This window comes from Eptesicus fuscus, chromosome 2 (genome assembly GCF_027574615.1).
Source record: "Eptesicus fuscus isolate TK198812 chromosome 2, DD_ASM_mEF_20220401, whole genome shotgun sequence".
NCBI lineage: Eukaryota > Metazoa > Chordata > Mammalia > Chiroptera > Vespertilionidae > Eptesicus > Eptesicus fuscus.
In genome coordinates, this window is record NC_072474.1 from 87,787,207 (window position 1) to 87,813,156 (window position 25,950).

The 25,950-nt window shown below is 40.9% G+C and overlaps 2 protein-coding genes across 2 annotated transcripts in view; both read left to right on the top strand.

The window, feature by feature from the left end:
* CNGA1 (cyclic nucleotide gated channel subunit alpha 1) overlaps window positions 1-15,551 on the top strand; it is a 29,057-nt gene extending 13,506 nt beyond the window's left edge. The window contains exons 2-9 of the mRNA XM_054729240.1: window positions 4,559-4,679; window positions 6,572-6,688; window positions 7,659-7,721; window positions 9,436-9,477; window positions 9,562-9,663; window positions 11,640-11,747; window positions 12,497-12,603; window positions 14,137-15,551. Of these exons, the coding sequence (XP_054585215.1) occupies window positions 4,573-4,679; window positions 6,572-6,688; window positions 7,659-7,721; window positions 9,436-9,477; window positions 9,562-9,663; window positions 11,640-11,747; window positions 12,497-12,603; window positions 14,137-15,551 (2,061 nt within the window). The 5' untranslated portion in view covers window positions 4,559-4,572. The remainder of the gene's footprint in view (window positions 1-4,558; window positions 4,680-6,571; window positions 6,689-7,658; window positions 7,722-9,435; window positions 9,478-9,561; window positions 9,664-11,639; window positions 11,748-12,496; window positions 12,604-14,136) is intronic.
* Window positions 15,552-24,741: 9,190 nt separating this feature from the next.
* The window catches only part of NFXL1 (nuclear transcription factor, X-box binding like 1), a 45,182-nt gene continuing 43,973 nt past the window's right edge, over window positions 24,742-25,950 (top strand). Inside the window, exons 1-2 of the mRNA XM_054729254.1 lie at window positions 24,742-24,838; window positions 25,177-25,425. Of these exons, the coding sequence (XP_054585229.1) occupies window positions 25,179-25,425 (247 nt within the window). The 5' untranslated portion in view covers window positions 24,742-24,838; window positions 25,177-25,178. The remainder of the gene's footprint in view (window positions 24,839-25,176; window positions 25,426-25,950) is intronic.

Consider the following 25,950-nt stretch of genomic DNA (forward strand, 5'->3'; position numbering starts at 1 on the left):
TTTTACTTGTTGCCCAGTAGGCATAGCTCAGTGGTTGAGCATTGACCTATGAACCAGGAGGTCATGGTTTGATTCTGCTTGTGGGCTCAATCTCCAGTGTGGGGTGTGCAGGAGTCAACTGATCAATGATTCTCTCTTATCATTGATGTTTCTATCTCTCTTTCCCTCTCCCTTTCTCTCTTAAATCAATAAAAAATATATATGGTTACATATATAATAATAACATTTATATACACTGAGTGGCCAGATTATTATGATCTCTGAACGCATAATAATCTGGCCACTTAGTGTATATCCTATATAATAAAAGGTTAATATGCAAATTGTCCCCTCGACCAGGAGTTCGACCAGCAGGCAGACCGGCCAACCACCCATGTCCCCTCCCCCTGGCCAGGCTGGCCAGACCCCACCCATGCACGAATTCATGCACCCGGCTTCTAATACACACACACACACACACACACACACACACACACACACACACTGAGTGGCCAGATTATTATGTGTTCAGAGATCATAATAATCTGGCCACTCAGTGTATATAAAGAATTCTCTTAAAAATATTTTTTACTTGTTAATTTATTGATCAAAAGGAGTAAGTCCACATATGCCAGAGCCTTCACCTTGGGTAAAAGTACGTGGGACTTGAGCTGCCATATTTTAAGTTTTGGCTATGGCACCAACCAAACTTTCCACAGCTGTTACTTTTCTATACCCCCTTAAAGGAGGTATATAATGTAGCTTTCAATCAGCAGACAACCACTGTGCCAAGATTTTGCCAATATAGGCACTTTATAGTGTGGGACAAGTGCTTATAATTACACTTCATGGTTCTCAAATGTGCAAATGTTCCAAAGTATAAATCAACTTAACTTTAACAACTCATACAGCTTTCGTGGATGAAAAGGTAACTGATAAAATTCAACATCTACTCTTGACAAAATAAGAAATTAGTAATAAAAGAAAACTTCCTGAATACAATAAAGAATATTTATCTGAAATCAATGGACAAAAATAGGAGAAATTCTAGTAACTGAAACAAGACAAGGAGTGATGCTATCTCTTATTTAACATTGTTCTATAACTTCTATCAATGTAAGACAAGAAAAAGAAATAAGTTATATGTTTTGAAGAAATAATTTTGACTTTCCAAAAACACCTCTCATCAACATGCATTTCTGAGAAATTCCATTATGAAGCAGAAAGAATGAGGTACCCTAACAAAAAAGGCAAATAGATCTTCAATTAATCAGAATTTGTTAAATTTTTGATCAAATTTTGGAATTCTGAATACTTTTTTGTTCAATGGAGAAAGTGGGAATAATAACACATTTAGGCCTTCTACCATCATGAAAAGTCTCTTTCTTACCCTTGATTAGTATGGCATCTTGATTTTTTGAAAAGTACTTTCTTTCATGATGTAGGGTCTTGCAATGTTCCATGACCATATATATATGTGACTTTATAGTTATAATAAATTCTTTAAATTGATGTGAAAAATATTTCTAGTTCTGGTCACTGGGAATAGTAGTGAACAAAACAGATATTTTTCTCTCATGATCCTGACATTTTCTGTCATTTAAACTACTCTTTTATTTCAACATGTTTTTTTGTAAAATGTTTTGGCTGCAAAAATAGTACTAGATAATGTATTTGGATATTTGATGGTTTCATTAATTGAATTTTGATTAACTGAGATTTTATTTTATGATGGCTGCTTTGTAAACTTTCTGTGGATTGTGAAGGTAATGATAATGATTATGACAATAATGACCTCCTTGGTGAAATTATTGTTTTCCTGAGAAAGTATTTTGTTTTCTTCATAAGTTGATAATAATGTACAGAACAAGCCTGACAGGTCCCTGTGTTTGCCATGGGCATACATAGCAATATTGTTGCGTCAGCTTTGTTTTCTTTTTTGTGGGAATTACAGCTTGGGTATGATCCTATGAAGATAATTGTTAACTAGTTGCCTTAACAAATTTGACTTCTCAAAGTTATAGTTTAAGGGGGCGGGGGATTAAGGGAAGATTATTTTAATCATTTTAGCTCCATTTGTCTCTATAAGATAGTTGATAGTTGCCTCTCTCTGAGCTTGGAGATTATAGAATAATATCATCAACTTGCTTTTGTATAACTCTTCACAGCCTTCAGTATTGCTTCATATATATTTTGCATTAGGTCCAAATAGAGAATAATTAAAATAGGCAGGGAAGGAATTACCATCTCTACGTTATGAAGAGGAAACTGAAACTCAGAAACATCTCTGCTGAGGTCTCCCTGGCAAGTTTGGTGAAGAGCAGAGGTTAGAACCCACGTCTCAGCCAAACAAGAGATGTCTGTTTTCAGGCATGGCGACCTGCTGCAGAGCTAGCAAAGCCTGTTGTGGCTGGTTACACAACTCTGGGGGCATTGCTAAACATCAAGAAACAATCTAAGCTCTCCAATTGACTACTGAGATTAGGAAAGAACTGTAAAACATCTCTTTAAAGCAAAAGTGCTAACACGCCATTTTTGCCACTAAACAAAATCCTATGTATAAGTACTACCGTTTTTCCTAAATAAAAAATAAATTAGGAGAAAAATACAGAACACAAAGAAGAAAGTGAAAATACTTATGCCACCACTAAAATCTTAGCATATGTGATATTAAGGTGCTTATCTTTTCTATGTACATATACATAATAAGATATGCTATAAATATTGCTTAGCAATCTGCTATTTTTTGGCTTAACACTATATCATGAACATTTCTATAAGTTAAATAATGTTCTGCCCAGCTGGCAGGGCTCAGTGGTTGAGCTATGTATGAACCAGAAAGTCACGGTTTGGTTCCCTGTCAGGACACATGTCTGGGTTGCAGGCTCAATCTTCAGTAAGGGCTGTGCAGGAGGCAGCCGATCAGTGATTCTCTCTCATCATTGATGTTTCTATCTTTTCCTCTCCCTTCCTCTCTGAAGTCAATAATAAAAATATATTTTAAAAAACAATTTTTCTTTGCTTTAAAATAATGTTCATTTGAGAAAAATATTTTAATATTTATCCTTTTATTATAAAACTAGAGGCCTGGTGCATGAAATTCATGCATGAGGGGGGTCCCCTCAGCCCAGCCTGCACCCTCTCCAATCTGGAAACCCTCAGGGGATGTCCGACTGTCGGTTTAGGCCCGATCTGGCAGTCGGACATCCCTCTCACAATCCTGGACCGCTGGCTCCTAATCACTCACCCACCTGCCTGCCTGGTCGCCCCTAATTTCCCCCCTCTGCCGGCCTGATTGCCACTCACTGCCTCTGCGTGCCAGCCTGATTGCCCCTAACTGCCCCCTTGCCGGCCTGGTCACCCCACACAGCCTGCTGTTCAGTCGTTTGGTCATTCCTCACTAACCTCCCTGCTGGCCTGATCATAGGCAGCCATCTTGTGAGGGTGTGAGGGTTAGTTTGCATATTACCTCTTTATTATATAGGATTAATACGTGCTCAGTGTATAAAATCCAAACAATATGGAGCTCTACTCTCATCAACAGCACATATAATTCCTGTTCCTGCCCACCTGTACCTACAGGACCTCTAGTTTTACTACCTTAAAAGTCTTCCCAGGGAACCCCTCAAGGGGTGCCTCACATGTGCTGGCTTTTGTGGAGATAGGTATGTTCCTTTCAGCAGTGACTCATGGAAGATGAAGGCTCCTTCAGGCCCAGGTGATCAAGGGAAGCAGAGGGTTGGAGGGGGAACATCCTCCACTCTGCAGGCAGGATTGCTGCATGGCAGCTGGGGGAGCATCAGGGAACAGCATCTTTGTCATGGTTTCTGGCATTCCGAAGGTGGGTACCTGCAGAGTTGGGGAGACGGTCCTTCTGAGGACCGTGGACAGAAATGATACACTGAGGGCAGTCGAAGTCGGGAAGGCGGGAAGGCAAGGCAGTAGACCGCGATAATATGAGCACGGCACATGCTGGAAGCAGCTGTAACGTGGATCTATGTTTGGCCCAGCTCATTCCACCTGATCTTAGGAAATAATATAACCAGATGAGAGTTTAGGCCAGTGTTTCTCAGCATATGTTGCTGGGACTATATGTATCACGATAATTTAGAGGACTTGCTACAAATGTGGATCAGTTGCATCCTTATTCACTCCAAAGGGAATACCACTCAAGACATTTTTTTCTGAATGCCTATAGACATTCACAGCTGATTACATCCATTTTTGTATTGTATTTTATTATTTTTTATTATTATTTCTTAATTGTTTAATGTATATGTGAGTTCCCTGTAGTTTTGTCTTACACCCACAGTGCCTGAGTATTTCAAAACTGGGTAAATCCAAAATTTTAAAAAAAGTCCTATTCTTCTCTTATATTCTTGAGTTTTAAAAAAATACACCAAAAACTGGTGAGTGGTAATTAAGGGCTTAGGCCATGTTTCTATTCTATTAAAGAAAAATTCCCACATATAACTGGAAATAAGATTAGAAGCATTAGAAGAATGGTAGAGTGAAACTTTTGATTATGTATGTAAATATAAAAGAAATCTTCCTACTAATAAGCCCTTTCTCTCCCCAGATATTAAACTAACCATGAAGAAAAATATTATCAATACACAGCATTCTTTCATAAACATTCCCAATGTGATTGTCCCAGATATGGAAAAGAAAATAAGAAGGATGGAAAATGGAGCATGCAGGTAACTCCATTCATTTTTCCATGCATTTTTAATGGAGCTCTTAAATTTCAATTTAACTTTTAAAAAAATTTTTTAATCCTTATGAGAGAGAGAGAGAGAGAGAGAGAGAGATCAATCGGTTGCCTCCTGTACATGCCCTAACTGGGGATGGAACCCTCAACCTTTTTGGTGTGTGGGACCATGCTCCAGCCAACTGAGCCACCCGGCCGTGGCTCAATTTAACTTTTAATTTGTAACCTTGAAATTTATAGTTTATTTAATGTAGTAAATTTATTTAAACTTTGAAACGGCATAACTTGTACAACAAATAAACATAGACATTATTGTGCTCATTTAGAAGCCCCTATGCCAAATATTTTCCTAGTCACTGGCAACATTTCAATTCTAAAGGGATAACATTGCCATGTTGTGAAAAAATACAGAGTGTGAAATGCTACCACATTTTAAAAGTATAATTTAATGCAGTTACTCTATTTCTATAAATGAAGAGAACATGTATACATGTAGTTGAATATATTTTTAATGGAAGGAATCCTATATAATAAAAGCCTAATATGCTAAGTGTCCCGTCATCCAGTCGCCCGTTCAACCAATCAAAGTCTAATATGCTAATGATATGCTAAGGCCACTCAACCACTCACTATGACCTGCACTGACCACCAGGGGGCAGACAGTCAACTGGTCGACCAGTTGCTATGACATGCACTGATCACCAGGGGACAGATGCTCCAACCTGTAGGTTAGCTTGTTGCTGGGGTCCCACCAATTGGGATTGAGTGAGACAGGCCTGACACACCCTGGAGCCCTCCCGTGGTCCCTCCCTGCTGGCCAACCTCCCACATCCCTCCCTGGCCCCAATCATGCACCAGTGTGGTCCCTCGGCCTGGCCTGTGCCCTCTCACAATCTGGGACCCCTCAGGGGATGTCAGAGAGCTGGTTTTGGCCCGATCCCGCAGGTCAGGCTGAGGGACCCCCTACTGGTGCACACATTTGTGCACTGGGCCTTTAGGATTTTTATAAGTTAGTCCATATCCCTGTATATGACCTAGAAAGTATTTTCTTAATTACATGTATCTCACTGAATTGTGGTTACAATTCTACATATTCTGTACAGTTCTCATTTCACTCTAATTAAAAGTTGCTGTGTGTGTTAGTTTGAGAGGGAAGGAAAAGGGGTAAGGGTCCCCCTAATGAGAACTGGCATTCCTCCATATCAGTTTAGAGCAAGCATGTCAAACTCAAAGGCTAACATGGGCCAAATAAACAAGGTTTAAGTTCATGTGGGCCGCAAAAAAACAAAAGCTTCAATTTTCATAGAAACATAGGTTTATTTCAATAGAGACATGCTGAATACAAAGGGCTGAAATAAATTAGTAATCATTAACATAAAATAATAGAACATTTTAATAAAAATTAATATTTTTTCTTGGACATTAACTTACCAGACACTGAACAACTGCACAAATTAATAAACATAACACAAATAAACCTATTTTTCTTGTCCTCCGAAAGCAAACTATTTCCTGTTGTGCACACCGAACAAGTCAGTCCAAGACTAATGACATGGCAATCGGCTGCTAAAATATTCGCTGCTAGTGTTAGTGGAGAGAAATGGTGCACCTGTAAGGCATGTAAGGGAAACGAATGCAATATGATCACGTATAGTAATCAGTCATTAGTGAACGTTGTAGTTGGTTATTAATAATGATGTATAACAGGATATTGTAAAAATTAAGTTACAAAATTTTCACTAAATGTTTCTTACATACCGTTATATTGGCTGGGCCACAAAAATATTCCTTGTGGGCCGCGTGCGGCCTGTAGGCCACGAGTTTGACATGCTTGGTTTAGAGCATTGATCTAATTCATCTCTCCCTCCCGTTGGACTGTAGCTCCTTTTCTGACGATGAAGACAGTGCCTCTATATTTGAAGACTCCGAGAGTGAAAACCCCTGTGCAAGGGATTCCTTCAGAAATAGTTCACGCAGGAAGGAAGGACCATCACAGAGGTGAGCAATCTGATCTATTTCCCCATACTGGTTTTTAAACCATTGTTTAGATGAAGAAAGATCTCCTTTGAGTGGACTTGGCAAATGGTCCTGCTCCCTCATCGCTATGCAGGACCTCGGGAGGAAATCGCTACTTCTTTTCTTGGGAGACTGCTACTGCCTGATGATTATTCATGTCCACGGGACTCCAAGTCATACTCTTGCTGATCATTTTCCCTGAGACACATGTCTGTCTCTTAAGAAGCCTCATGCCCCAGTCCTCTCTGATTTCCTCCTTCTCCCTGATCCTTCTTCTAGGGCCCTGAAGTAGTTTAGCTCTGTTTGTCTCCATAAGAAAGTGTTTTAAACTTGGCTGTCATTTTTTCAAATCCCATTTGACTTTCCTTTCAGGGAAGTAGAGCACTGGAGTGAGTAGCTAGAAGAGAAAAGCTTAAAATCCTTCGTAGGGAATAAGCAATCATGGAAACTTCAAACATGCTACTCTGAGGGGGTGGAAGCTGTGTGTGGTGGTGTGGGTCAGGGGTTGCCGTCCTATGGAACATAGTCACTCTTTATTTGCTGTTTGTCCCGACTTTTTTTCCTTCTCTCCTATTTCTCTTTTCACTGACTACCTCCAGTTTTTCCACTCTTTTCATTTGCCTTTCTTTCCCTTCCTAGCTTCCTAAGTGTAAGTCTCAGGTCTCTTGCTGGGAGTTAGCGGCATCCAGTTGGCTCAGTGGAGACCAATAAGGATATTACTTCTCGGTGTGAGCCTTGATCAACAGGCATTTACTAATCATTTTGGTTCATGCCATGATATTTGGTAGCTCATGCTTCATGGAGGCTCTATATTTTCAAAACTTGTCTAGATAATCTTTAGTGATAAGTAGAAACTGAAAAAAAAGTTGTTCTTTAAGACTGTGCGCTTACCATAGACATTATTATATGGATGGTGATTACGATGATTTCACTGTACTTCTTCATTCCCTAGGGAACAGTACCTGCCTGGTGTCATCGCACTTTTCAATGTTAACAACAGCAGCAATAAGGAGCAGTAAGTACATTTACAATAGAAAACTAAAGCTTGTTTTTAGAGAAAAACCAGTGAAAAGGTAGGGATATAGCTGAACCTGTTATGGGGCAGATATTAGGCAAACTCTACCTAACACAATGACATTGATATTCTGTCGCTTTATTGTTTGTTTATGTACTTCTGAAAAATGTAGCTACCCATATTAAAAGTGGTGTGTATGTATGTATGCATGTGAGCATTTCAATACTGCGAATTACTATTATGAGCCCCATCTCTTTTTGAAGGGTAAGCATTGCCACTAGTCTCTGTTTTCTCTAGATCCTGGTATCCCTCTTGCTCTTGGGGAGCCCAGTTCTGTACCAGCATCTCCTATTATCAGCTCTGGCCTACAGAAGACAGTACCCCTGAACTTCTCAGTGATGCTGGTGCCCTCTCACCAGCACGTTTTGGATCATTTTTGTATTCTCTGAGCCTTCTTAGGGGACATAGGCAACTGGTGGGCTATCTCTCTCATGTAGCATACCCATTTTAGCATACCACTCTCTGAGCCTTTTTGATACCTTCTTCTACCATCTGGCGTGGCATTTTGTCACTTCTATTTCACTTGGCGTGAGCCCTCACCTTTCCTGAGCTTCCAAGCGCCATCTGAGCAGCGTGTGAGCACCATCTTTCAGGATCGATGCTAGGGTGTTCAATCCTGTCTCACAGGAGTGAGTTCCCATAGAGACAAATTCTCCCCTTTTCAACTTTATGTTCTATTCCCATTTGACGGGATGACCTTAGATACCAAGCCTCACTTATCAATTGTATCTCCTATTTCTCCTCAATAGCAGCTTTCCCCTTCTGGTCATTTGTACCCAGATGAAATTTATTTGTACATTTGTACCTAAAATTTTCCTCCCTTTAACATCCTCCCTCTTCTCAAATTTTCCAATTCTTGCTCATACTTTCAGGCCTAGGTTTAGACCTCCCTCCCTTTAACAGCCTTCTCTGCTAATCCTTGTGGTAGCGAGATGCCTGTTCTTTCATGTGCCAACAGTAAATCTTACCAGGACATTGGAGCCAACAATGGCAGCCTGCTGAGACCTTGGGTCTGGCTGTCTGACTCCAGAATCCTTTTTCTGCTCATGGAGAAAACCAATCATAGAAAGAGGCCTCTAATCACATAATTTCCACTCAGGAAGAAATTGTATATATTTAAAATAATCTCAAATTTAGTGAATGAGTCTAAGAATTAGGATTCCACTATGTTACCACAGAGCTTTTTGACTACTCATAAAATAATTGCTTCAGGCAGAATTAATGTTCTACAAAAATTGATGGTATTTTTCTTGAAATTCTCAAAGCTCTTATTTAAGGGTAAATATAAGTAATATCAAGAATCCTGAATTTGAAAGAATTTTTAAAATATATATTGAAACTTTGAAAGTACATTCTTTTAGGGGCTATTGTTTCTTAAATTTCTCTCCTTGGGTTTATGCCTTTACCCAGCTCCATCTTCTTCAGTTTTCCACATTCACCTACTCAGGAATTATTCTTTGTTTGCCTTGTTACCTGGATGCATGTACATTTTAGTAGAACTCTCCATTAGGAGACCAGATTTCTGGCTTCGAAACACAGGGGCAGGTCTTTGAATACAAAGCTGAGAATTATTGCTCAGTGGAGAGAAAAATAAATCAGAATGGAAGTCAGAATGGAATTTGATTATGTGATGGAGATATTGTTTCTTCTCTAGAGAGCCAAAAGAAAAAAAGAAAAAGAAAAAAGAAAAGAAGAGGTAAGTTAGACTTCCACAGTTTTCTGCCCATGACATTTTTTTTTTTTTGCATTTTAATACTAACTAAATATCTCACTTTTTCAGCAAGCCAGATGATAAAAATGAAAATAAAAAGGACCCAGAGAAGAAAAAGAAAAAAGAAAAAGACAAAGAGAAGAAAAAGAAAGACAAAAATAAGAAAGAAGAGTAAGTTTTTTTAATTCTCATTGAAATCAGGAATGCACTGGTGATGGGTTTTGGATCCAGGGGACATTTCCTGAAACTTTATAGTACAGAGGCCCTCTGTGAAGACTAAATAAATTGTTATTAAATGTAGTTTAACTTTTTTTAAAATTTTCTTAAAATTAACAACAGAAGCCTTATTCTTAGTTTTCTCATCAAGAATTTTCATTGTTATCATTAATTCCCTTCCCCAAACCCTGATAAAGATAAACTTACTACTGAGAGATAGTCAGGCTCCAAGGAGCATAGGATTCCTAGGATCTTACCATCAATTTAAAAAATTGAAATATAAATTCAATAATTTCATTAACATTTTTTGCATAATAAATACTATATGGGAAATACTCCAAAGTAAAGGAGTCTCCTTGCAAAAGCCATGCCTAATTTCAAAAGCAAAAACACCAGCCATTTGAACGATCCTTTTTAAAACAAACATTTGAGAATTGGAATTGCACCATGATAAGGCTGAGTCGATACTGTTGTGATAATCTGGTTATTCTTTAACAGGAAAGGAGTAAAGGGAAGACTAGATAATACAGGCATGTCATTTATACAGCTTAGTTAATTTAACGCTCTCCAAGTCTATTTCCCGCTGATCAATGGGGGAAGGGACTGGACAAACGCAGTTTGGACATATGCCCAGTAAGGTCTGAGTGACGTGGGAAGGTGCTTGTATGCCAGTCACACCTGGTAGTGAGGCAGCGCTCAGGGTAGGTGTAGCCTCTGTAAGGGTGAGAAACCTGACCACTTAAACTCCTAGACAAAGCTGCACACACTCTTGCCTCTTGGCTCTGGGCCCTCTTGGGACTCCTGTTCCTGGGCGTGCACTCCCTGCATTTGCAGGAGTCTCAGTAATGTAAGACGCCATACAATGGACGAATGGACTTTAATTAACCTGATGCTGGACTGGACCCAGCTGCAACTTGGAATGAAAGCTCTGGACACTGGCCTTGCTTTGGCTTTGCGGAACCCACAGCTGCCCCTCCTTCAGGACTGGCTTAAGGGAAATGGGACATTGGAAGCTGAGGAATATAACTCCAACTCCACACAAAGTCTTCTACTGCACCTCATTCTCCCGTGGGAGCTTCTGAAAGTGCTCATTTCAGTGGCACCCCAAGAGCCCCACTCCCATGAGCAATGGAGGAATCCCGCTCCTGTACTCCTCTGGTAGTAGAGTGGTAGTTGCAAAGCTCTTTTGGCTTTTTATTAAAGGAAAAATTGTTTTCTAAACTTACTTAAAACTCTTTACCAGACAATGGTTCAATTATTTGTGCCTGTTAGAAAGTTGTTGAAGTTTGTATAAAGAAAAAAGTCCTTAAAAATATAGGCTTGATACTAAAAAAAAAGTTTAAAACTTTTATTTGAACATATATTTTCTTCCTCCCTTCCTCTTGCCCACTCTTGCCTCCCTTAATCCTTTGTACATGCGTATGCATATGTACTTTTATTGGATTGTGTTATATTCTTCTTTCCTACAGATTAGAAAGAAGCCATGAATTCTCCCCTTACAGTGTAGTTCCTGGTTGTTTCATTACCTGGTAGGGAGCATGGCAAAGCCAGCATTCTCCCACCACCTATACCCTACCAAAGGGTTCTGTGAAATGTCCAGGTTTTGGCATAATCTATGCCATGATTCCTTCTTTGTGGCTGTAGAGATAGAAGTGTCTACAGCATCGCAGTAAAACAAGGACCTTAATTAAAGTGTAAAATATGGTTTAATGTAAGACTAGTAATGTAAGACTATTCTAGCCACCCTTCACTAACTAGTTTCTTATGACCAGTGCACTTATGCCAAGCTAGCCTTCCCACTGTAGAGTGAGCTTCTCCAGCTTCCTTCTCTTTCGTTAATCATGGGGGATGGGCATAGTCATATTTGACAGGTGAAACTGAAATGTTTTTGTGTCTTGGTAACTTTCCCCTCTGTGTCTGATTGCTGCTAGGGAGAAGAAAGAAGTCATGGTTATTGATCCCTCGGGAAACACATACTACAATTGGCTGTTTTGCATCACCTTACCCGTCATGTACAACTGGACTCTGATTATTGCAAGGTCTCTATATATTTTTGTGGATCTCAGCTCACTTCCAGTTTTCAAGTTAACTGACTTAACTGTTTGGCCTAGGGCTCTTCAGGACATACCTCTTTTCTTCATCACAGATTGTAAAGAGACTCTACGTTGTTCTCAACGTGTTTTCCTAAATCAGGACTAGGTACTCTCCTTCCCAATATACTTGGAAATCCAGTAGCAGGATGGAGGGATGAAGAGGATACTTTTAAATTTTTATTGCCCAATCATTTAATTAGAACTTTGGGGGATTTTTTTTTTTCCTACGGGAAAAAATTTTGCCAAGAGTAGAAAAAGATCAAGGATCTAGGTTGGTTTAGAACAAGGTGTGTTTCCCAAATGATTTCTATGGTTCCCTGTGTTTTAGCCAGTAAGCAGCTCAGCCATCCAGAACCAAGCATAATTTCTTGAAGCATTTGGGCACTGACAGTCAGTATGCACCTGGTTATTAATGTATATGACCTAATGTATTTGACTTTAGCTCTAGGTCGTTCATTCTTATTTGATGTTTTCATAAAGCTAACTAGTATAATGGCAAGAATGTTGAAATTCAGAAGTGTGAGAAAACTAATCCAACCACTCCAATTTGGGAAAAGATTTGGGAAAGCCATGGTTGATGCACTGGACTCTAAGGACCCCTCCTAGTCTTATACGTCTCATCATGAGAAAATTATACAAAGAGGACTTTTACTGAAATGGCTTCCATTTTATTTATATAATTTTTTTTTTTACAGAGCATGTTTTGATGAGCTCCAGTCTGATTACCTAGTGTATTGGCTCGTTTTTGATTACTTGTCAGATGTAGTCTATCTTCTCGATATGTTTGTACGAACCAGGACAGGTAAATATGCTCAGTTTGGGATATTTTGCAATTTCATGCTTTTGTATCTATAATATAATTTGAAATTTTTCAAATTAAAGCATTCTTCAAAATAACTCACAAAAACCTATTTTAGAGAGAGAGAGAAAAAAAGAAAAACACAGTTGAAAGCAAGAATACCGTATTCCCACCCACAGGCTTCGTTCGCTCCAACAGATTCAGAAGGGAAGTTTCTAGGCAACCTTTTGAATGTGATGGGTGGCTTTCCTCTGTTACCCTGTTCACTGGGTTTATGCCAGGTGAAAGGACTAGAGAGAGCAGAAATAGTCTGTCAGCCCTGTGGGGAAAGGGAAATTGCTACCTAACAGAGAGATTAAGGAGGCTTGGGGGGAAGTGTCACTGTACCCAGCAGAGCTGTGTTAGAAATCTTGTAAGAAACAGAACACACATCCTTAACTCAATTTTGTGACCCATGCTGAGGCATATTGACCAGGGGGAAGAATCTAATAACTACCTACTTCAAGTACTCTTGTTAAGTACTGTATTTTCCGGCGTATAAGACGACTTTTTAACCCAGGAAAATCTTCTATACGCCCAGTCGTCTTATACGCCGGAAAATACGGTAGATATAAACTCATTGTTTCTACACTGCTTCCACATGCAAATGGAACCAGTGAACACAGAGTGTTGCCGTTGTTGTGTCCTATTTGCGGCTCTGATAGTCGGTATAGGAGGAAGAACAAATTGTTTTCCTAGTGAAATGTATCAGAGTGCTGAGATGCTGGATTTACTTCACCAGGCCCGTGGTAGCAGTGTAGGAGAAGGGAGGACCCCACATGTCTAAGGAATGCTGACACCAAGGACACTTATGCTTCACGTTGAAGGAGCAAGGAAAGACTATTCACAATGGTACCCACGTTTCAAGGGTGGGGTTGGAGTTTTGTCAAGAGAGTAGCCTGAGGTATAAGCACAGTACTCAGGGGTCCAGGAGACTTTCCAAGAACACTGTTCATAAAAGCAGTGGCTTTGCCTGGATGGAGATACTGATCTACAGAGATTCGTATACATACATTGCATATAATTTCCCCCCTTTACACTTGCAAAGTTTTACTTTTTATTTCTACAAAATAGTATGTTCCATAGCTATATGTTTTTTTTAATATATATATATATTTTTTTATTTTATTGATTTTTTACAGAGAGGAAGAGAGAGGGATAGAGAGTTAGAAACATCGATGAGAGAGAAACAACGATCAGCTGCCTCTTGCACACCCCTTACTGGGGATGTGCCCGCAACCAAGGTACATGCCCTTGACCGGAATCGAACCTGGGACCCTTGAGTCCGCAGGCTGACCCTCTATCCACTGAGCCAAACCAGTTTCGGCGATAGCTATATGTTGATTGGTACTCATATCTTACTACACTGCTAAAAACATATTTATTGAAAGTGAGTTCTTGTTTTGAGCTCAATGAAGTTTATTGAGAGTCACTTCAGAAAAATTCACAATAGCATAAAAAGAAAAAACATTAAATTGATTTTTTTTCCTATTTTAGGTTACCTAGAGCAAGGACTGCTGGTGAAGGAAGAGCTTAAACTCATAGAGAAATATAAATCAAACTTACAATTTAAACTTGATGTTCTATCAGTGGTACCAACTGATCTGCTATATTTTAAGCTGGGGTGGAACTATCCAGAAATTAGATTAAACAGACTCTTAAGAATCTCTCGAATGTTTGAGTTCTTCCAAAGAACAGAAACAAGAACTAACTACCCAAACATCTTCAGGATTTCTAACCTTGTTATGTACATCGTCATCATTATCCACTGGAACGCGTGTGTGTACTACTCTATTTCCAAAGCTATTGGATTTGGAAATGATACATGGGTCTATCCTGATGTCAATGATCCTGAATTTGGCCGTTTGGCTAGAAAGTATGTATATAGCCTTTACTGGTCTACACTGACTTTGACCACCATTGGTGAAACACCACCTCCTGTGAGGGATTCTGAGTATGTCTTCGTGGTGGTTGACTTCTTAATTGGAGTATTAATTTTTGCTACCATTGTTGGTAACATAGGTTCTATGATTTCCAACATGAATGCAGCCAGAGCAGAATTTCAAGCAAGAATTGATGCCATCAAGCAGTATATGCATTTTCGAAATGTAAGCAAAGATATGGAAAAGAGAGTTATTAAATGGTTCGACTATCTGTGGACCAACAAAAAAACAGTGGATGAGAGAGAAGTTTTGAAGTATCTACCGGATAAACTCAGAGCAGAGATTGCCATCAGTGTCCACTTAGACACATTAAAAAAGGTGCGCATTTTTGCCGACTGTGAGGCTGGTCTGTTGGTGGAGTTGGTCTTGAAATTACAACCCCAAGTCTACAGCCCTGGAGATTACATTTGCAAGAAAGGCGATATCGGACGAGAGATGTACATCATCAAGGAAGGCAAGCTCGCTGTGGTGGCAGATGATGGAATCACTCAGTTTGTGGTATTGAGTGACGGCAGCTACTTTGGTGAGATCAGCATCCTTAACATTAAAGGCAGCAAAGCTGGCAACCGAAGAACGGCCAATATTAAAAGCATTGGCTACTCAGATCTGTTCTGCCTCTCAAAAGATGACCTCATGGAAGCTCTAACTGAGTACCCAGATGCTAAAGGTATGCTAGAAGAGAAGGGGAAGCAAATCTTGATGAAAGATGGTCTGCTGGATGTAAATATCGCGAATGCTGGACACGACCCCAAAGATCTTGAAGAGAAGGTCACCCGAATGGAAGGGTCAGTAGACCTTCTGCAAACAAGGTTTGCTCGGATCCTGGCTGAGTATGAGTCCATGCAGCAGAAACTGAAGCAGAGACTAACCAAGGTGGAGAAATTTCTGAAACCACTTATTGAAACAGAGTTTTCAGCTATTGAAGGATCTGGAGTTGAAAGTGGGCCCACAGACTCCACACAGGACTGAAGAGCTAGCTATTAGCAAGGACACACCTCCTGATCCTTTCTGTCATGTGACTAAGTGATGATTAAGTTGGAAGAAGAGAAAGGTACAGCTGGGGAATTTTCCGTGAGGAAAATGTGCTTTGGTGCAGGACACAAGGCCAACACACTTGCATGTAAAGTACTATGGTTAAAGAATCGTTGTATCTTGGGATTTTTCCACAATGGACAATGTGTGAAGATATAACTGATTAACTTGTCAGTATCTACATCTTCTGATTTCCCCCCACATATGCTCCCTTCATGTAACAATATTTATAAAAGGTAACAAGTGCCCCTCACTTTCAGGCAATTTACATGGTTGAGGAGTAACTGGGAAGTACCATGTACATCATGTTCAGAATACTATTTAAAAAGAATTAGGATGCAATAAAGAAAAAAAATTCTCAAACGATAGTGACTATTATTTATTTAATTATTTAGTAGGGAGTTTGGGATCTTGTAGAGCTTCAAGGTCATTTTAAGGATATTAATTTTCATACTCTAGCCTTAGAAAGAGTGGTTGAGAGAAATTTTTTACTGATAAAAGAATTACAAATCAGATTTTATTGTACAAATATATGCATATATGTTATATATAAAAATAGAACCTTAAAATCAAAACATTTTGTAGGATTTGAAAATAATAAATTAAAAAGTTTTTCTGATTATTAAGGCCTGACAGCAGTGGCTACTATCCTCCTTCTCTGATCAACAGGAAAGAGATAAAAGTAATAATACTGCTGGGTGATTAACAAAGGAAGCTGTTGTAATGTTTGACAAGGAGACCTGGGAGTTCAATGGAACAGCCTGGGCATCACCTGGGAGCTTCTTGAAAACTCAGAATCTCGGGCCTACCCACTATGTCCGAGTCTGCATTTTAGCAAGACTGTTAGGTGACCGATACCCACATTGAAGCTTGAGAAGCACCTATCTAGAGCACCAGGGAGGAGTAAATGGGAGGATGGTTCTGGAAAAGAAAAGGACAAGTATGACAAGTATGTGGCCATAGAAGACATTGCTAATCAACCACACAGCTCTTACTGCTGAACCCAGCCATGTTTCAAAATATTCTTCCTAATACAGATTACAGGGGTTGATAAAAGATTTCTTTCCCTGCCTAAAACAACATGATGTAATGCAGCTCCTTGTTATTTGACATATCGGATATGTATATGGACTCCAATCAGTGTAGGCCAATGATAGAATTTATTCTTCTCTACCTACAGAATACCCATTGTACTATATACATTATGTCTTTGCAGTCTGAAGTTTCCCTTCTACATTTTGCCTGTCTCTTCAATAACAGCTGGCAGGGATTTCTTCACTGTAGAAGTGGCTAGTCCTGGAGTGGAAGGGCCGTAGATAATATGTAACATGGCTTCTGCCTGAGATAGGTACTCCTTTTTCTGTCTTTTCTTTCTGATTCTTATCATTCCTTTGCTTCAGCTGCATTTTATTCTTTTCTTTGTGCTTTTTCTTGCCTGTCATACAAACCTCTAAGACCGTAAAGAAGTTTGCTGGCTACTCATGTCAGGCAGATGTAATAAGACAGGAATGAGTGAGGGTTACATACCTGGAGAAGCAACCCCAATCCCAGCATCCAGGAGTGGGCACTTAGAGTCTGATCTGGACTGGAGACATATCCTACGGTTCTGACTTGATAACCTTTGACCCAAAGCTCTATGAGTCTTGCTTTGCTCGAATTGGATGGTGGCAGATTCGTGGTTTACTAAAGACTTGGGGTAAGTAGGGTTTAGCCAATTCTTTTCTCACACCTTTCCCAATTAGAGACTTTGACAGATGGTGGTGGGGGCTCCAGTTTAGATCCCTGGAGGGCAAGACAGAAAACATGTGGCTTTGGGGAGACCCACAGTGAGGTACTGACCTGGGTACACATAGCTGCCAATTTAAAAATCCAGAGACCAGCCATATTCCAGGCTGATTCCAGTCTCCAAATGCTTGTCTAGAACTAGCTTCTTAATATATTAAGACGAGGACAGGCTTGGCATAAGGACAAGGGAGGGCTGGCCAGAGTTTGAAGATCTTTAATAATTTCATCTGGGAGATGAGAGAGAGAATGCTGGAACTCAGGGATGCCAGATAGCGAGGGAGCAGAAACCCAATCACCAATCTTGCCAGTGTGTCTGATGAGTGTCCCCCAGCTCTACCATAATGTCAGGTCCTCATAGGAAGAGAGTGCTCAGAGTTTTACATATGTCCTTTTTAAAAAACCAACTTTTCCAACTTGAACTATGTTGTGATTAGGCTTCTTACCATTAGGTGGCAATGTTGGTCTACCATGATTACCTTCAAAGCCTGAAGCTGAATATTTTTCTCCATAGAAATTAAAGGTAGTAAAATCAGAGCTCTTTGGCAATAATGGGCAATTTTTTTTCTAAAGTGGATATTTCTAAAAGACTTTAGTATACCCAAATATATACCAGTCAAATAAAAACATGATCAAGTAGAATTTAAAATGCAAGGTAAATTGAAGCATTTTAATAGTTCTTAATTTCAGGAAGCTCACCAAGGCAATCATGATAATTATATTACAGGAAGCTTTTAAAAAGGTGTAAGATGTGCATTAGAGGCAACAAAAAAGGGGGGGAGGAGCAAGCAGCAATTATATTGTGATTCAGTTTATATCTATATTTAAAAGTCCATTGTTTTAAAAAGTTTGCAAACCACTGACTTATATCAGCAGCGTTGGAAGTATTCCTGGCTAGGACACGGTCAGTTTAGGTGATATTTTCCCTCACCACTAATGAAATTGTATTATTGGATGTCCCAGTTTTTAGAGGTAAAGAATTTAAAAATACCCAACAATAGGCTTCTAGACTCAAATAAAATAATTCGCTATTCACTGGATTAGTTTGTCTCTAGCTGAAGGGAGAGAGCGAGAAATTCATGGAAAGGGAATCAGAGAATATAGAAAGTGCGGAAAGACCCCAGAGGTCATCTAGTTCACTCCTTCTCATTTTATAAATACAAGAATGATGATCAGACAACACTAAAGCTGGTGAGAACAAAGACTATTAGGAATTTTGAGAGCGGGGATTTTTACTGTATGTTGGACAATGATATGGTAATATCTGCTACAGCCCAAGTTGAGCTCACCTAAAACTCAGACATTTCATTCTTAGGCATAGCCACTAGAGAAAATTGTGCACATATCCATAAGGAGACATGCTGAAGAATCTTTATAATAATAGTTTTAAGAGAAACAACCTAAATGTTCATCAAAAGGAAGTTAGATATAGACCTGGCCGGGCAGCTCAGTTGGTTGGAATATTGTCTGTACACCAAAAATGTTGCAGGTTTGATTCCCAGTCAGTGCACATACCTAGGTTGCAGGTTCGATCCCTGGTCAGAGCAGTATGGGGGCAACCCATCTTCTCTCATGTTGATGTTTTTCTCTCTCCCTCTCCCTCTCTCTATCTCTCAAATCAATAAACATATCCTCAGGTGAGGATTACAACATTGTTTTAAAGGAGGTTAGATATTTCAATTGGAATACATTCATATAATGGATGCTATAAAAACATTTGAATAGTCACAGTAACACTTATATAGTGCTTAGTATGTACAAGTTACTGTTCCAAGTACTCCCCAGATGTCAATACATCTAATCTTCATGACAACTTACAAGGTAGGTTCCTTTATGTTCCTTGTTTAATAAACAGGGAAATGAAAGCACAGAGAGGTTAAGTAATTTGCCCAAGACCCACAGGAAGGAAGTGACATAACCACTATTTGAACCTAGACAGTGAGGCTCCAGGGTGGTTGCTCTTAACCCTTTCATTAGTGCTGACCCTTGTATGTACGTATATCATCTATACAAAATTTACAAACGTACAACACAATGCTAAATAGTGTTTGTGGATCTGTACCTATGATCCAGAGGTTTAATAACGGTCATGGGAATGGTAGAGAGCAGAAATCAGAATAGTAGTTACTTCTATGGGGAATGGAGAGAATGGGATGGGATGGAGGGTGAGAAATTCATAGGACTTTAACTGTCTGTGCTGTTTTATATCTTTCAAAACAATCTGAAACAAATGAATCCAAATGTTAAGATTGGATAAACCTATACATACATATATATCCTATATATATAAAAGGCTAATATGCAAATTGACCAAACAACTGAATGACCGGTCACTATGATGCGCACTGATCACCAGGGGCAGACACTCAACACAGGAGCTTCCCCATGCTGGTCAATGCGCTCCCACAGGGGGAGTGCTGCTCCTGCCTCCATAGCAGCACTAAGGATGTCTGACTGATGACAGGCCTGCTCCCCGCGGACATAAGCCATCAGTCAGACATACCCCAAGAGCTCCCGGACTGTGAGAGGGCACAGGCTGGGCTGAGGGACCGCCCTGAGTGCATGAATTTTATGCACCAGGCCTCTAATATATATATCTTACTATATATATCTTACTAATATATATATCTTACTAATATATATATCTTACTACTATATATATCTTACTACTATATATATCTTACTAATATATATAATCCTTTCTATAATCTTTGCTATATTTGAACTATTTCAAAAGAAGAAAAAAAAAAGAAATAGAGGAGCTGAGTTTAAATTCACATAGTTTAGTGGCTAAGACTGGACTTTTGACCCTTGGTTCAGTGTTCACTTCCCTAAGAGGTTGTACCTGATTGCTTTCTACACAGCCCAAGTTGCATGCTTTATGAGGTTTTACTTGGTGATAACATGTCTGTTATCTGTATGTTTCCACTTTAAGTCAGTCAGCGTGCATATTGAGTAAATTCGAGACAGTACTGTTTAGAATTACATTTCATGTCTGGATCTTGGTTTCCTGATGAATTAGAGGTATAAGAATGCATTTTTCACCAATGCATTCCTTTGGGATTCTGAAAATGGCTATTTACCACAAAATTACTCACCAGCCTGACAATGGGGCCCTGAAAAAGAGTTGATATCAGATTTCTTGTCAGATTGCCAGTTTCTCTTCTTTTCAGTTAGGTTCTTTTTTGTTTTATCTGTGCTGAACTTCAGCCAGTTGGACTTGGTCCAAGAAGCTACTTGAGTTAGTTCTTCAGCGATCAGGAAGCCTGTTTCCTGGGTTTGTCGCAATGATTCCTGATGCTGAGCAGCACAGGTATCCTGGTGGCACCAAAGTCCATGGCGTTCCAGGTCGTCCCCCAGTGGCCTCTTTGATTACACTTAGCAGAGAGAGTGACAGATGAGCCACCCAGAGCACCTGCATTATGAAATGTAATTTTTTCCCCACTAATTTTTAAATGTAATAAGTCACTCTCCCCAGTTCTTAGTTTGCAAAAACAATAAAATAAAGTAAAATAAAATTAATCTATATTACAGGTGTTTCCTGCTCCATCCAGATGCAATATCAAAATACCCAAAGAGCACAAAATAAATAAACTTATCAAAGAAATGTACCACAATAAATTAACATAATTTGCTTTGATTATATTCTTTTTATTTTTGTGCTTAAAATAATTGAGTGTTGGAAATTCATGGGCTGAAATAAGACTTGTTGGTGATAGAAAAATGAGAGTTGTTTTTTACAGAACTGAAATAATGGATTTACTTTTCTTTCTATAAATTCTTTTATTTAGATTTTGGTACTAAGTCCAATAATAGAGATCTCTCGATTTAACAGTAGTGACCTAGACTATTTTTTACCTTGAGAGGGGGACCTGCTCCCCTGGTCTCCACATTAAACAGAAAGCATTGCTTCTTTGCAGCTCTTCTCTACATCCATGAGTTTGGAAGTTTTTTTGTTTTTGTTTTCTTTTTTAAGTTCCACATATAAGTGAGATGTTGGGGTATTTATCTTTTTCTGTCTGACTTATTTAACTTAGTATAATCCCTTCAAATTCTATTCATGTCATTCTTTATTAAGATTTCATTCTTTATTAAGACAACTAGAGGCCCGGTGCACAAATTCTTGCATGGGTGGGGTCCCTCAGCCTGTCCGGTGATCAGGGTTGGCAGGGGGGAAGGACTGCAGGAGGTTGGCCAGCCAGAGGGAGGGACTGCGGGAGGTTGGCCAGCTGCGGGAGGTTGGCTGACTGCGGGAGGTTGACTGTGGGAGCACACTGATCACCAGGGGGCAGCTCCTGCGTTGAGCATCTGCCCCCCTGGTGGTCAGTGTGCATCATAGCAACCGGTCAATCAGTCATTCGGTCATTCAGTCATTCAGTCGTTCGGTCGCTTAGGCTTTTATATATATAGATTTTATATATTTAGATAATATTCCATTGTATATGGAACATCTTCTTTATCCAGTTATACATCAATGGATCTTTAGGATGTTGCCATGTCTTGGCTATTGCAAATAATGCTGCAATGAATATGTGAGGGGGGGGGGTCATCCATATATCTTTTTAAATTAGTCTTTTCATTTTTTCATTTAAATACCCAGAAGTGGAATTGCTAGATCACATGGTGGTTTTATTTTTAATTATTTGAGGGGATGTCCATACAGTTTTCCATAGTGATTGCACCAATTTACTCTACCACCAACAATACACAAGGATTCCTTTTTCTCCACATCCTCTCCAATACTTATTTCTTATCTTTTGGAGAATAGCCATTCTAACAGGTATGAGGTGATATCTCATTGTAGTTTGGTTTATATTTCAAACTGATGAACTTTAAGATGTTCTTTCTCTCTTACTTATCAAAGATAGGTCTGGGAATTTTCATCTTCAGAGGGAATCTGATAGATGGAGTATCAGACGATGTGGTGAATTAGTCAATGTTATGTCACTCCATTCTCCTGGTAATCAACTAGGTTTCTTTGTTGTTGCTGATTAAAAAATGGGCAGAGGGGATAAATAGGCATTTTTCCAAAGAAGACATACTGATGGCCAATGGGTACATGAAAAGGTGCTCAACATCACTAATCATCAGTTTTTAATCAGATTGTTTGTTTTCAAATTATAATTTTAAAATGATTTGCTCTAAGCAATCAAATGCAGTAAAGACCTAGAGGATGAGTTTTGTAGTGTGTTATGTTCTCAGTGAGGAATTACTAGTACAAAAAGATCACAAAAAGGTTGGATTTCATTAGGAAATTTTAAGAAGAAATATTTTCTTATCTTTACAGAAAGTCATGGGGCATCTGAATTTAAAAATTGTATGCACTTCTGTTTAGTGAACCCTGAATATATTGTATTAGAGGTGGCTGTAGTGCAGAGAATGAATAAAAGGTGACATGTGAATAAATGGAGGTGGGGAGAGAGCATGGGACTCCAGTCCAGAAAGGCAAAGGCTGAGAGAAATATACTTAAAAACAGGTCGCTATGATGTGCACTGACCACCAGGGGGCAAGTGCAGTGGCCTGCCTCAGAGGCCTCAGTCGGACATCTCCTGAGGGCTCCCAGACTGTGAAAGGGCACAGGCTTGGCTGAGGGCCCCCCTCCCATGCATGAATTTCGTGCACAGGGCCTCTAGTCTGTATATATAAAAGTCTAAGCAACCAGCCAACCAGCCCACCCTTCAACCTCCGACTGGTAGCTATGATGTGCAACTGACCACCAGGGGGCAGATGCTCAATGCAGGAGCTGCAGTGACTTGGCAGCTGTGGTTGTCGAGTGAACCAGGAACCAGAGAGGAGGGAGCCCGATTCTGGGGTACATCACCTGAGAACCACCCTCTTACAATCTGGGACCCCTCCGGGGATGTCGGAGAGCCAGTTTCCACCCGATCCCTGCAGGCCAGGCCGAGGGACCCCACCGGTGCACTAATCCATGCACTGGACCTCTAGTAAACTGGTAACTAGCACAGTTAGATGTATTTGTCAAGGACAAATGTATTTGGGGAGCATGTTTGGATACACTGGCAAAAAGAATCTTTATCAGGATATATCTGTAATGGACAAATAAATGCAATTAAATCACACTTTTCAAATGGCTGCACAATAAAAGTATTTAGATATTTTTTCTATACTTTATTTTAGAATTTTTTTAAAAAATTGAGGTGTATCAAACATATAGTAAACCACACAAATCATAAATGTATATATATTTTTAGTTTTTACATATGTACACACATTTTCCCTGTTTTACAGCTGAGAACACTGAGACACAGATTAAGTAACTTGCCTTTGGAGAATATATATGTGTGTGTGTATATATATATATATATATATATATATATAGGCCCAATGCACGAAATTCGTGCAAGAGTAGGTCTTACTTCCCCCAGCTGCTGGCACCAGCTTCCCTCCTCCTGCTGCCAGCACCAGATTCCCTCCTCCTGCTGCCAGCAGGCACCCAGGACCCAGGCTGGCTTCCCTCTGGCCCTGGCTTCATCAGGAAGGACGTCGGGAATGACATCCGGTCTAATTAGCATATTACCTTTTTATTATTATATATCTATATATTGCACTTAATAAATGCTATCTAAGTATTAGATATTATTAGTAATGTAGAGGGATTAGTTAAATTAAAGGGTTGTATAAAGATTGTGTGGTCCCACGCAATCAATGTATTTGTCAATCTCAGACAGACACCCCTCTTTCACCCCAATTTTGAAATCTCTTTCTTATTGGAAAACTAAGAGAAGTTAGAGATTTAGGTCCTGGTTCTCAACTGCTTTCCTTAATAAAATCTGCTTTTAGAGAGCTATCCTGAAGGTAAAAATCAGCCTTCTCGGGAAAAGCATATTGTCAATTATAAAGCACTAGTATAACAGACGTTAGATTTATCCTCTGCAGGGCTTTAGCAATTTAGAAGAGTGCTTTCTCCAATCCAGCCCCTTTTGCGGAACCCCCTCATTCCTCCCGCTTCCCCTCGAACCCAAATGTTTTCATTAAGTGCTTTTTCCGTTCTAGAGAAAAGTTTTCCGCCAGCTGAAAGCCCCCAGGCCAGCCTAAAGATGGAGGGCGATCAATTACAGCCACTCCCACAGAATCCGGCAGGCTACTCAGGGGACCCAGCAATATCTTCTGGTGTAAACATCTCAGGGGCGACCCACACCTGGCGCCCTCTTCGACTGCGACCCAGAGCACGCCGGGAATTGTAGTTTCCGAAGGCCCAGTTCAGTCAGCGCATGCGCTCGGAACTCCCTATCCTCCCCCTCCCCGCCTTAGCCCCGCCACGCCCCCCGGATAAGGAAGTGGCCAGTGATGCCACGCGTTCTGCGGGCCGTGGACGTGGGCTTCTGGGAGTTGTAGTCGCTGGGGGCAGACTCGGTCGGTAAGGAGACGTAGCCTGCGTTGGGGTCCGCTACCGCAGTTGGCTCCCCGCGGGAGCTGCGAGGTCAGTCTGTGGCTCTCCCCTCAGGGCGCTCCGCCTGAGGTTGGGAAGGCGCTTTCCTTCTCCCCGGCTTCCCCTCTCCGGCGCTGGGTGCTCCTTGCCCCACATTCCACTTCCCTGCCTGGGTCCTGTCCCTCTCGGGTCCCTCTCCAAAGCCCGGGGTTAGCGGGCACTCGCCCTCGGGGAGAGACAGGGCCGCGACTTTCTCCCACCCGGTCCCTGCGCTGCGGAGACCCTCCTCCTTCGGCCCCTCCCCCGGCTGCCCCCGCGGCCGCCCTTCTCCGCGCCCGGGCACCGCCGCACTCAAGCTCCTTCCACTCTTTTCTTTTTTTCCCCTTCAGGGATGGAAGCTTCCTGGCGCCAGGTGGCCGGTGGCCGGGGCCGAGCCCGAGGACGGGCCACGGCGGCCCCCACCTCAGGAAATGGACTCCATCTGCGCGGAGCCGGAGGAGGGCGAGAGAAGGGGTCGGTGGGCGCCGCCGCGCCCGGCCCCAGCCCCAGTCCCAGCGGAGCCACGAGCCCCGCGGCCGCAGGGAGCGCTGCCCGGCGCAGCCCCGCGGGACCCGGAGCGCTGCCGACTTCCCCGGGAGGTGAGGACGCCCCCCTCGGCCCCCCCTCACCTGGGCGCCTGCGGAGGCGCTCGCCCCGGGGCCGCCTGGCCTCGGCTCGCACTCACCCCTGGTCTCCTCCTGGGGGAGCTTAGAATGGGCCCCACCTCGCAAACCTCCCTGGCAGCTCCTCTCTTCGGCATTCTAGGCACATTCCCATCCTAATTTTATCTTTAATTTAAAAAATCGTGTTTTTTTTTCTTAATTTTAATGGATCATTTATTTTTGCCAATTCTCTGCCCTCTCCCCGTCCCCTCATTCATCTTGCCTGCCGACTTTCTAGACCGAAAGTTGCAAACTGTGGTCCGGAGGGCTAGCCTGAACCGTCTAGTTTGGTTTGGTTAACACAGGCTTGAAATCTGAATTGGTTCTCATCGTTGTTGTTGTTGTGCGTGTTTGTTTTGTAATGTCACACAGATCTGCTCTGCTTTTCTTGTAAAATACTGTGAAGACTGCGTGGCAACAGCCAGCTGGACTGGGTTGTAGAAGTCCCATTCAGGTTGAGCG